Below are 12,761 nucleotides of genomic sequence, written 5' to 3'. Positions count from 1 at the left end.
AGAAGGGCTTGCGAGTTTGGAATACCTCCATTGATGGCATATAGGAGAAATACCAACTTGCGTGATAGGCTGGTTAAAGCGGATATGCGGATATGGGGGTAAACGGGTAGACTGTTTGAGTTGTTGTAACTGCAGTAACATGATCAAAGGCGACTCTTTCAACCATCCTTACACAGGGTATGTATATAAAATTAAGAACTATTATACATGCAGCTCACGTGATGTCATTTACATGATACAGTGCCCGTGTAGCCGGATATATGTGGGTGAGACAACTATGGAAATAAGAGAGAGAATAAATAAACATAAGAGTACGATCAGAAAAAGCATGTTGGATAAACCGGTTGCTAAACATTTTATTGAGAAAGGCCATTCGATTAATGAGTTAAGGTATAGGGCAGGCATCCTCAAACTACGTCCCTCCAGCTGATGCAAAACTACAACTCCCAGCATGCCCGAACAGCCTACAGGTATCAGCCTACAGCAGGGCATTGTGGGAGTTGTAGTTTTACAACAGCTGGAGGGCCGCAGTTTGAGGATGCCTGGTATAGGGTGATTGACTCTGTGGGTCCACTGAGTAGAGGAGGGAACAAAGATATGATATTGAGGAAGAAAGAATTAAGATGGATTTAAAATGTGAGATCATTACAACCCCATAGATTGAATATTGAATTTAATGTAAGTGAAATTGAATAATGTCTATACCGTATGTCTAATCTTGTGCCAGTATGATGAAGTTGTTTTAAATTTTTAGTGTAATTGAGATTCAGTTTTTTATGGCAGGTGGGATACCGCCATAGGTGATTTACATCATGAACAATGAAGTTATATTGAAATATGTCTGGGATAAGGTAACATAGAAGTCTAAATTTTTGACCTTTTTCCCTATAATAACACTACCCCCTTGTGCTGTCATTTCACTATTATACAACGCAATGACTGATGTAATCAGTCTGTTTGTGCCGCATGGTGGGGCGTTTCCTTGGATACAGGATGCTTTTACAAGGCGGAGTGTGCTGACGCAAAAGGGAGGTGTCAGGTTAGGAATGGTGTATACGGGCGCTCACGTGACAGAACTGGTCACATGTCCGATAGGGGTGGAGAAAGTGCTTAAACATGTGCATTAGCGTTAGGGGGGGGGGGGGGGACGCCAAAATGTGCAACATGATGTGAAGCCTATGGCTGTGTCCCATGTGGTCTGATTTTTGGTCCCTATTGGTAAGTGGATAGGATAAGATACACTGGCATTGGTTTATGTCTGTTTGGAGGTAGTGATTTTTTTATACACTGCTCAAAAAAATAAAGGGAACACAAAAATAACACACCCTAGATCTGAGTTAATTAAATATTCTTCTGAAATAACTGTTCTTTACATAGTTGAATGTGCTGACAACAAAATCACACAAAAATAAAAAAATGGAAATCAAATTTTTCAACCCATGGAAGTCTGGATTTGGAGTCACACTCAAAATTAAAGTGGAAAAACACACTACAGGCTGATCCAACTTTGATGTAATGTCCTTAAAACAAGTCAAAATGAGGCTCAGTAGTGTGTGTGGCCTCCACGCACCGCCAGCATTCAAAAGTGACCAAAACATCAGCCAGGAAGCATAGGAACTGAGAAGTGGTCTGTGTCACCACCTGCAGAACCACTCCTTTATTGGGGGTGTCTTGCTAATTGCCTATAATTTCCACCTGTTGTCTATCCCATTTGCACAACAGCATGTGAATTGATTGTCACTCAGTGTTGCTTCCTAAGTGGACAGTTTGATTTCACAGAAGTGTGATTAACTTGGAGTTACATTGTGTTGTTTAAGTGTTCCCTTTATTTTTTTGAGCAGTGTATTTATTAACATAATTAATTAGAATAATTAGCTGAGGGGGTGGGATTATGAGCACTATTTAAACCCCTGTATTTCACTTCAAGTTATGCTTTAGAAAGGCTACCATGTAGCCGAAACGTTGTATTTTTTACTGGTGCGTTTGCACACATTACTTTTCATGGACCCACTGTGAAAAAAGAAGCTTTTTTGTATGGATATGCTGCCGTCAATCTGGATTTTGTATGCTATTCTAATGACCGAATGGATCTGAGGTCAAGGACAAGCTGATTCATTCCTGAATACATCTTCAAGGTCATTGGTGCTGCTCTCAAACACAATTTTACTCTATCCAGAGGATAGGTCATCAATATAAATTCCTGGATAAACCCCTTCAATTTTTTTTTCCTTCAGAATTTCCATTTTAATTTGCCTTTACTATAATACAGCAAGGGTTAACAGCAAAACAAACCTAACTATTGATTACCCTGATTCTGCAGTAAACTGCTTTATGGATGGAAAGGAGTGCTATATGGCTTTTGGAGGGCAGACTTTGCTGGAATGGTATGCCTCACAGTGGAAACCCCCATTTTGGAAATCACACCCCCCTCAAGGAATAAGTTATGTAAGCTATACAGCAGGGGTGTGGAAATCGTATCGCCTGACACCCGGGACATGCAGTTCCGGGCGCCGGGCAGGTAGTTTGTTCAGTAGCTTAGCCCTGCTGTGGGCAAGTAGCAGGGCTGAGATGGCTTTGTTTACCGGAGCGTCACGCAGTGGATCGGCGACAAGCTGGGTGTGGAGAGGCGTTCCCATGGTGATGGGGACGCTTGAAGTTAAAATATACCATCGGATTGTATAGTCACTTCATTTTTTTTCCTACAGCCTCTGTTCCCCTGCTGTCAGCACTCAAAGTTGCGCTGTCCTGTGCTAACCTAATGGAGTGGACTCCTGTGCGCCTGTATATCAGTGTACAAGCTACAAGGTAACAGCTTAGATGCGGGGTGTCAGACCGCTGCCATTCTAAAATTGATGGTTTATCCTTATTTAAAGGGAGTCTGTCACCTGCATATGGCCATATACAGTGCTTACATGGATCTGTAGCACACCTATACAGGATTGTAACGGTACCTTTGTTCTTTTCTTTAGACTTGCACAAGGAGGAAAAACAAAGTTTAATTCATATGCAAATGAGCACTCGCAAGTGCCCAGGGGCGGCGTTCAGTGTGTAGGTGTCCAGGCTGCTCTGCCTTCTTTTCACTCCTCCCCAGCCTCCAAGTCCTTTACGTCATCGCTAGGTCTGGCCAAGATCCCACGCCTGTGCACTGCTTCCCCGGGCTGGCGCATGCGCACGGTGATGCCCATTGTGGGCACTGCATCGCTTCACCTAGTGCGCATGCCCTCGGCCGGACCTATCGATGAGGCAAGAGACTTGGAGGGCGGGCAAAGGAAGAGGCTGGGGAGGAGTAAAGTGAAATGAAGGCAGAGCAGCCTGGGGACCTACACACTGAACGCCGCCCCTGGGCACTTGCGAGTTCTCATTTGCATATGAATTAAACTTTGTTTTTCCTCCTTGTGCAAGTCTAAAGAAAAGAACAAAGGTACCGTAACAATCCTGTATAGATGTGCTACAGAGCCATGTAAGCACTGTATATGGACATATGGAGGTGACAGACTCCCTTTAAAGGGGTTTTCCAGAACTTTAATACTGATGACCTATCCTCAGGATAGGTCATCAATATCAGACTGGCGGTCCAACACCCACCGTCCCCACTGATCAGCTATATGAAATGAAGGCACGTGGCGTGCGCAGACTCCTGTCTCTCTTCCTGCCCGCTGTCGACATAGCAGTGGCGAGCAATAAGGGCCACAGGAGACTACGTGCCAGCACAGCACGTGCCTTCTCTTCATATGGCCGATTGGTGGGGGGGATGCCAGGTGTCTGCCCCCCGCTAATCTGAGATCGATGACCCATCCTGAGCATAATCACTTTACAGGTAATATTAATTTAAAATGTATTTTCACAAATACCAGAAGTCTAGCTCGCAAAATGGGGGAGCTGGAGGCTATGGTACTAGAAGAACACATAGATGTAGTTGGTGTGGCTGAGACATAGTTGGACTCTTCACATAACTGGGCTGTAAATATTGAGGGTTTTACACTATTTAGGAAAGACCGGGTCAATAGAAAAGGTGGAGTGATCTAAAGACAAGTGTGAAAGAGGCAATTGTGGGCGAGGATGGTGAGGATGTGGAAACCTTATGGGTGGAAGTTCAAAGGGATAAAAACACAAACAAAATAATACTTGGTGTAATCTATAGACCCCCTAACATCACAGAAGAGATAGAAACGCAACTGTATAACCAAATAGAGCGGGCAGCACAGGCTCGTACAGTGGTCATAATGGGAGATTGTAACTTCCCAGATATTGACTGGGCTCTTGGTTCTGCTTCAACCACAAAGGGGAGAAAATTCCTCAACTTGCTGCAGGACCACTTTATGGGCCATTTTGTAGAAGCTCCCACTAGGGGCGATGCTCTGTTGGATCTGGTAATTTCTAATGATGCAGAGCTTGTTGGTAATGTTACTGTTTGAGAAACACTAGGTAATAGTGACCACAATATAATTATTTTCCCCCTAAACTATAAAAAGCAAACTGTCAGGCAGAGCAAGAAAGAGTTGGTTACGGCCTCATTGGGAATATGCAGTCCAGTTCTGGGCACAAGTCCATAGAAAGGATGCACTGCAGCTGGAAAAAGTACAGAGGAGAGCGACTAAAATAATAAGGGGCATGGAGGGTCTTAGTTACGAAGAAAGATTAAAAGAATTGAATTTATTTAGTCTTGAGAAGAGACGTCTAAGGGGGAACATGATTAACCTATACAAGTATATAAATGGGCCATACAATAAATACGGCGAAAAAGCTGTTCCATATAAAATGTGCTCAAAAGACAAGGGGGCACTGCCTCCGACTGAAGAAGATAAAGTTCAGTCTCCAGAAGCGTCAAAGCTTCTTTACTGTAAGAATTGCGAATCTGTAGAATAGACTTCCTCAGGACGTGGTCACAGCAGGAACAGTCGACAGTTTAAAAAAAGGGTTTAGACGAAATCTTGAAAGTAAAAAACTAATGCTTATGAGAACGTGTAGAAATCTGAGTCTCACTTACTTCTGGGATTCGCGTCCCCACATATCCCTTGGTTGAACTTGGACGCATGTCTTTTTTCAACCGTATTAAACTATGTAACTATGTAATATTAAAAGCCTGGCAAAACCCTTTTAAAGCGAACCTTTCATGTTTTTTTTAAATTCTAGATCAGGGATGCTCAACCTGCAGCCCTCCAGCTGTTGTAAATCTACAATTCCCACCATGCCCTGCTGTAGGCAGATATCTGTAAGCTGTTCGGGCATGCTGGGAGTTGTAGTTTTGCAACAGCTGGAGGGCCGCAGGTTGAGCATGCCTGTTCTAGATAAATACCTTTATTGGCCGGGTACCCCTCCCGCTGATGCTGCCACCCTGCCTGTTTTTAAAAAAAATATGGCTCCTAAGCCCCGCTGTGCCCCCTGTAGTTTTTCCGCTCAGTATGTTAATACTGAGCATCGGTACAGGGAGGAGGAGAGACACCTTCTCCCTGGCTGTGACGCTCTCTGCTGTGAGCTGCCACCCTGCCTGCAAAAGGTACCCTGCAAGTAAAGGTATTTATCTAGAATAAAAAAAACATGAAAGGTCCGCTTTAACTCCTTAGATGCTGCAGTCCATTGTGACCACAGCATCTGAGTCCCCAGGCTTACTTCAGCGATGCTCTTATCGGGGCTCCACAGGAACACAGCAAATCTTCCATAAAATGCAATGGTAAATAACTGCAGTCTGAGGGAAAAGCAATCACACCATCCATCACATGTTCAAATCCCCTAGGGGTTAAATAAAAATTCAAATGACCCTCCTTCCACTAGTAGGGATGAGCAAACTTCTGTTTTCAAGTTTGGCGTACAAAGTTCAAGTTAAGAATTCCGTTATGGATTCCGCTGCCACGGACTATAAAACTTTTGGTCCGTGGTAGCGGAATCCATAACGGAATTCTTAGATAACCCAAACCCGAACTTTGTACACCGAATTTGAAAACAGAAGTTCACTCAACACTATTCACTAGTTTACATATAAAACACAAAAAATAAACATAATAGGCATTTTTCTCATACAAGCTGTGGTAAAATAACCCGTAGCAATAAAAAGTACAACTTGTCCTGCAAAAATAAGCCCTTATGCGGCTATGTGAACAGACCATGTCCCAAAAGCATATACAAAGAATTCCTAATAAACGACCAATAAACCAATGTAAACAAACAGGAAAAGCATCTCAAGAAATGCACAGTTTACAACGTATGAAGATAAAAGTGGATGTAACAACTAATATATATATATATATATATATATCACGTATCTTGAGTTGGACTATAAGTACTGACCTGTGGAGTCATCATTGTAGGGTTTCCAAAAAATTTCACGGAAACACTAAAGATCAGTCACATCTCATGGAAGCCGATGTTCATAGTAACTTTGTTACATGCACTGTACACAGCTATCTAGAAAAACACATTAACACAGCACACCGTAAGTGATAAAGGAGGGGGTCAAAGGTCTGCCTCACATTTATCAAGGTACATTAGAAGTCTCTGCCGTCAGCAGGGCAGCACACACTCTGAAGCCTGCATCTATGTGCTGTCTTAGCATTTGCTGAGTGCTTGGGAGTCCTGCAGTTGGCCGCCTCTTGTAGGGCGTTACATTGGATGAATCATAGTGACTTTCTCCTGTGAGCTGGAACTTTATGATTTCAGCAACTGTGTCAACAGCACAGGCAGAAATGTGATTGCTGGAAATAGGAAGGGTATAAACGTCACTGAGGCAAGATAGGGGAACTGACAAATCAGGTTGTTTATGTCATAATGCAATGGATTTACTGCATTAGCAGCACATATATTGTAAAGTTTACGTTAGAAATGTGTGCCTGTTAACTTCCAACACTTTGTATAAAGTTAAAGGATTCTGGTAAGTGCTGGTTAAAAGGATAAAAGCTGGGGACTGTCTCATATCAGCTTCAGTTTTACATACATGGGTTCCATACATATTAACACGTCAGCAGGGGTCTGAGTCCAGGCACCTCCACGATCAGCTGTTTCAGGGAGCCCCTGCCCCCACTGGAGCTCTGGTGAGCACAGTGGGCTGCATTCAGCTTACCAAGCTCAGCATCAGTGGCGTAGGGATCGCCATAGCAATGGCTATGGGGCCCTACGCCACTGGGGGCCCGGGCCGCCGGCTGAGGATAAAAAAAAAAAATTTAATTTATCTGTGGCGGTACGATAGGGGGCGGCCTCGCCCCCCCCCCCCTCCCATCATTAGTGGCAGCAACAGATCCGATCAGAGTCCCAGCAGTGTAATGCTGGGGCTCCGATCGGTTACCATGGAAGCCAGGACTCTACTGAAGTCTTGGCTGCCATGGTCAGTAAGTCAGCAGCATACTTACATGCGCTGTGGCCGCCCGGCGCTCCTTCTTGTAACTCGTCACAGGTCTGTGCGGCGCATTGCTATAAGCATAAGAAATGCGCCGCAGACCTGTGAGTTACAAGAAGAAGGAGCGTCTGGCGGCCACAGCGTATGTAAGTATGCTGCTGACTAACTGACCATGGCAGCCAGGACTTCAGTAGCGTCCTGGCTGCCATGGTAACCGATCTGAGCCCCAGGAACAATCCTAGCAATACTATTCTATACTATCCTAGCAATAACTAGACACTGGCAATCAGACCTATCCTATGGCGAGGTGAGAAGTTTAAATCTTTAATCTTGGGTCAACACCCGCTTTTTGTTTACTTCTCTTTTTAACATAATGAAAATGTGACAATACATAAGGCACATGAATGTGACATTATGATTCACAATTTGAAAAGAAATGTAGTAGGCTACAATATGGTCAGATCACAATGCATTTGCAGTGAAGTAAGGATAAGCCTTTGCACATTTGCTATGAACTGCTCGTCACCAAACCCAATCCCAACCAAAACCCTCCCCACCCAGCAATTTAGCTCAGTGACTCGCATAATGACTGCCAGTCTAAAGAAAGATCAAAGTGGGCCAACCCTTTTAAAGAAGAAATCTCAGAGTAATATATTTCATAGTAGGAACAATGAGCAGAGTATGATTAACCACAATGCCTAGATATACAAATTGCTCAACTACCAGGAGCTTTGAATTAGTGGAGATACTATCTGAAGTTATATTATCCACTAAGCATAAGATAGATTTACTCCAATGTGGCCCAGTGGAATAGGTAGCTAGAAGGGTTAGGCTTGTTAAACCAATCTGCTAAGACAATTTTTATAGAACAGGAATCCCATTTGCAGTGATGTTTTAACTAGTGGAGAGAGGAAATCCCAGAACCTAGGATCAGCGTCATAAGGAGTTGAGCCAGGCATCAACTTTTACAAGTTAAATAGCTCCATAGAGCATATGTGACTCCCCTCTAGACTGTACCAAATGTGTAGGCTCCCCCAGCCCACCTGCACCAGATGTAAAGATTCCAGGGCCTCTTTCCTACACATAATATGGACCTGTCCTGTTCTACTATAATTCTGGTTAGACATTGATGAGTTCATGAACGCCAAACTGGGGCTTCCTGGAATGTTCAATACTAGAAAGGAAACTCTTCTTAATTAGAAACCCCATAAATGTTCCTCAGTATCCCGAACTGATTAACCCCGTAGGATAGCAGGTATTGTGAGACGAGACTTGAGTCCCAGCGCTGCACAGGTACAGCATGCTGATCGGGCGGGTGCAAGAGATGAGCCCGCCCGATCAGTAGCAGGGACCCGGGTGTTCCTGACAGCCAAGCCCCTCTGTATACGCCGGCATTGGTGAATACACCAATGCCGGTGTATTACCCTTTCCCATAATAAAGACATAAAATTGCAAAAAGTTAGGGTTATTGTGGGTATCGAAATTTCGATACCCAATCGATACTGTTGTCCCGGTATCGATAAGATACCGGGATTTCCATTTTTTCGATACTGGGCTGCGCAGCTGCGCATCTCTGAACATGAGCGTGCTGGTTCCCTCAGCAGCACAGGGGAGAAGGAAGCAGTCTCTCCCTCCCCCCTGTGCTGCTGCCGCTGCCACCAATGTACGGAGAGAGGGGCGGAGGAGGGGCGGGCGCACTGCGCCACTAATGATGGGACTTTTCCTGGGTCCAGACTAAGTAGCAGGCTACACAGAGCGGCGCCCAGAGATGTCCCTGCACTTACTATTATTCCTGGGCACCACTCCGTTCGCCCACTGTGCCCCATTACTGTCTCCTGCTCCATATGCTAATTACTTTCGGGGCAATGGGGAGGAGACATCAGCTTCTCTCCTGGGTGTTCCTTCTCCCTGCTGTAGAGCTGTCTAATCGCAGGGCAGGGAGAAGGAACGCCCAGGAGAGAAGCTGATGTCTCTTCCCCATTGCTCCGATAGTAATTAGCATATGGAGCAGGAGACGGTAATGGGGCCTCCTGTATTAAGGGTTAATTATCATTGGTGGCGCAGTGCGCCCCCCCCCCTCAATCCACCCAGTATTAAAATCATTGGTGGCAAGGTGCGCCCGCCAGAACAGAAAAAAATAAATAAAAAATGCGCGATTCGCCATTTTTTAAAATGTGGCATGCACGTGGCTTTTTTGGTTTATTTTTTTGAATGGTATCGGAGTATCACAATACCTTTTTATGGTATCGAAATCAAATCAAAAATTTGGTATCGCAACAACAGACATATTAGGTATCACTCCGCCCATAACAACCAGATCTATAAAGATATAACATGATCCACTCTGTCAGGTGAACGCCGTAAAAAATAAAAACTGTGCAAAAACAGCCCTGTTTTGGTCACCTTGCCTGTAATACCAAGCAATGAAAAAGTTGTATGTAGCCCAAAATGGTACCAAACCGTCACCTCATCCCGCAAAAAACGAGCCCCTACATAATAGAACCGCTTGAAAAATTTAAAAAAATAAGGCTTTCAGAAAAGGGCAACACTAAAACAAGATTTTTTTCTTTATAGGAATGCTTTTTGTGTAACAAAAACAAACAACCCAGACATTAGGTATCCCTGCATGCAAAATCACCTGCTCTATAAAAATTTCACATGGTCTATCCCCTCAGGTTAATGTCGGGAAAAAAAAAAAAAAAAAAAATGCCAAAACAGCCATTTTTTGGGGTCACCTTGCCCCAAAAGAGTAATATTGAACGATCAAAAAATGTGCCCAAAAATAGTACCAATAAAACGTCTATTATTCCTGCAAAAAACGTGTCCCTACACGAGACAAATAAGCAGAAAAATAAAAAAATATGGCTTTCAGAAAATGGAGACAAAAACATGACTTATTGTAACGGATCTCCTAGCACCCCGACCGGGTATCTCCGTTGATAAATGCTCCCAGTGCCTCCAAGCACTCCGCTCGACACCGATACCACCACAGGAACCAGGAAAAGGAACAGCTCTTACAAGAGCTAGGAGTAATAGCCAGGGGAGTATACACGTATAGCAATCCCCACACACATAAGACGAGGCTCTATGTTGAGTGTAAAACAGGAACACTTTATTGAGGGCTACCCGCCCGTATTTATGCAGGTCCCCATCTGGTGTACACGCCCCTAGGGGACCAGAAGGAAGACTGTGACACAGGACAGATATGTAGCACTCAGGATACACAGACACAACACATCCCCACAATGCATCATGGTTTCCTCCTCTCTGCCCTGGGGACACCCGAGGAGCAATTCAATTATCTCTCAGGACAAAGGGAAATCACCAATACACATGTGGGAACAACAGGACAGGAATCACCACCCAAATACACAATGTCACACCCTCACAGCAAACACAGACATTTAACATATTCCCAGATAGCTCAAGTCTGAGTGCATATTATTAGGTGAATGGAACTCAGACAACATGAATACAATTAAATGAGCTATCTGGGTACCCTCACATAACATACAATACAATTCCACAGACAGATGGTTCTGTCACACATCTCAAAACCCCACATGTCCTTATATGGCTTGGATCTGAGCGCTCAGATGCCACAAACACAGTCAAATCGCCATGGGGTTTAAGTTTTGCATGGGCTAATGAGAGGGCCCATAATCCTGGGGCAAGAGGCTGGCAACCAGGCCCCTCCAAAACCCAGTGAAATTGAAACAAAAAAATAAAAAAATACTGTATTTTTGCCTAGGTTTTAGAGGAGGACAATAAGAAAAAATAATAGTTTTCATTAGACCTCAGGTCAGACCACCAGTCAGACCCCCAATGTTAAATCAAACCTCAGATGACAGCCCCAATCAGACACCCAATGTTAATAAGACCCCAATAAGACCTCAGGGCCCTGCGTTGTGCCCATACAGCAGTTTACAACCACATATAGGGTGTTTCTGCAAACTGCAGAATCAGGGTAATAAATATTATTTTATTTGGCTGTTAACCCTTGCTGTGTTAATGGAGAAATGGATTAAAATGGAAAGTTTGCAAAAAAATAAATTTAGCAGCATCTAAACTGGAAGAGGGACCAGTGGGCCTCAGTGCTGTTCACTGATGAAAGTCGATTTACGCTGAGCAGAAATAGTGGCCGGCAACGATGTTCGACAAATCAAGGAGAGCGCTATGCATCAGCCACTGTTGTCACCAGACGAGCCTCTGGTTGTGGTAGTGTTACAGTGTGGGTAGGTCTGTCTAGCCAATACAGAACTGCCCTACACTTTGTGAATGGTACAGTGACAAGCCCATACACCTTCAATAACCCAGTCATTGTGTCTCTACATGAACAAAACAGGCCAAATTTAATCTTCATGGATGACAATGAGCCAGCTCATTGAGGTTGCATCATTAGGGAATGGCTACTGGAGACTAGGGTACCTCAAATGGATTGGCCTGCTCTTTCTCCAGACCTGAATCCTATTGAAAACCTATGGGATCAGCTGACTCGCCATGTAGAGGTTCGTAACTCTGTACCCCAGAACCTCAATGACCTGAAGGCTGCCATTCAAGAAGAGTGGGTGCCATGCCTCAGAAGACAATAAGTCAACTTGTGAACAGCAGGAGACGTCGTTGTTAAAGGGAGTCTGTCACCAACCTGACCGGTTTTAAACCGATCACATAGTTCAATGGGACACAAAGACATGACACAGATGTTACCTTTGTTTAATTTTTCAGATCATCCAAATCGCCCAAAAAGTCGTTTTTGATTATATGCTAATGAGCCGTCGCAAGTGCCCAGGGGCGGAGAGTTTGCAGAAAGTGTCCAAGTACCCCCGCCTCACTAGCGCCTAACTCCGCTCAGGCCAGCCGTGTGGCTCTGTGACATCATATTTCCCTATAGGCAGTTCGTGCATCGCAGAGGCACACGGATATGCAGTGCGCATGCGCAGATTTTGTGCCTCTTCCCACTGTGGGCAGAACACTGCGCATGCCCGGGCCCGGCAGCGATGCGCGAACGGCCTATAGGGATATATGAAGTCACAGAGCCACAGAGCTGGCCGAAGTTTACTGAGGGGCACAGTTAGGGGTGAGTGAGGCGGCGGAACTTGGGCACTTTTAGCAAACTCTCCGCCCCTGGGCACTTGCGACGGTTCATTAGCATATAATCAAAAACAACTTTTTGGGCGATTTGGATGATCTGAAAAATTAAACAAAGGTAACATCTGTGTCATGTCTTTGTGTCCCACTGAACTATGCGATCGGTTTAAAACCAGTGAGGTTGGTGACAGACTCCCTTCAAGGCCACATGACAAGTTATTGAGACTATGAAATTTTTTGTGGGGGTATACCCACCACAGTTGTTGGATTTTGTTTCAATAGATTTAACTTAGTATTTTCCCTGTCACCAAGGATAGAGCGACTTCTTGTTCCTCCCTGTTTGTTC

The 12,761-nt window shown here is 44.4% G+C and overlaps 1 protein-coding gene across 3 annotated transcripts in view; it reads right to left on the bottom strand.

Annotated features, from left to right (window-relative positions):
* Positions 1 to 12,761, bottom strand: part of SAMD8 (sterile alpha motif domain containing 8) — a 192,340-nt gene that overhangs the window by 139,967 nt on the left and 39,612 nt on the right. The window contains exon 2 of one of the 3 annotated variants that reach the window (XM_040436409.1): positions 6,286 to 6,402. The exons of 1 other annotated variant lie outside the window; for it this stretch is intronic. In XM_040436409.1, coding sequence (XP_040292343.1) covers positions 6,286 to 6,300 — 15 coding nt within the window. In that variant the 5' untranslated portion in view covers positions 6,301 to 6,402. Of the gene's footprint in view, positions 1 to 6,285; positions 6,403 to 6,467; positions 6,517 to 12,761 lie in introns of those variants that run through there. One more of the 3 variants, XM_040436411.1, reaches the window with a different exon arrangement.

The sequence above is a fragment of the Bufo bufo genome, chromosome 6, assembly GCF_905171765.1.
Source record: "Bufo bufo chromosome 6, aBufBuf1.1, whole genome shotgun sequence".
Lineage (NCBI taxonomy): Eukaryota > Metazoa > Chordata > Amphibia > Anura > Bufonidae > Bufo > Bufo bufo.
Note: the sequence above shows the minus strand (reverse complement) of the source record. Positions and strands in the feature narration are given on the sequence as shown.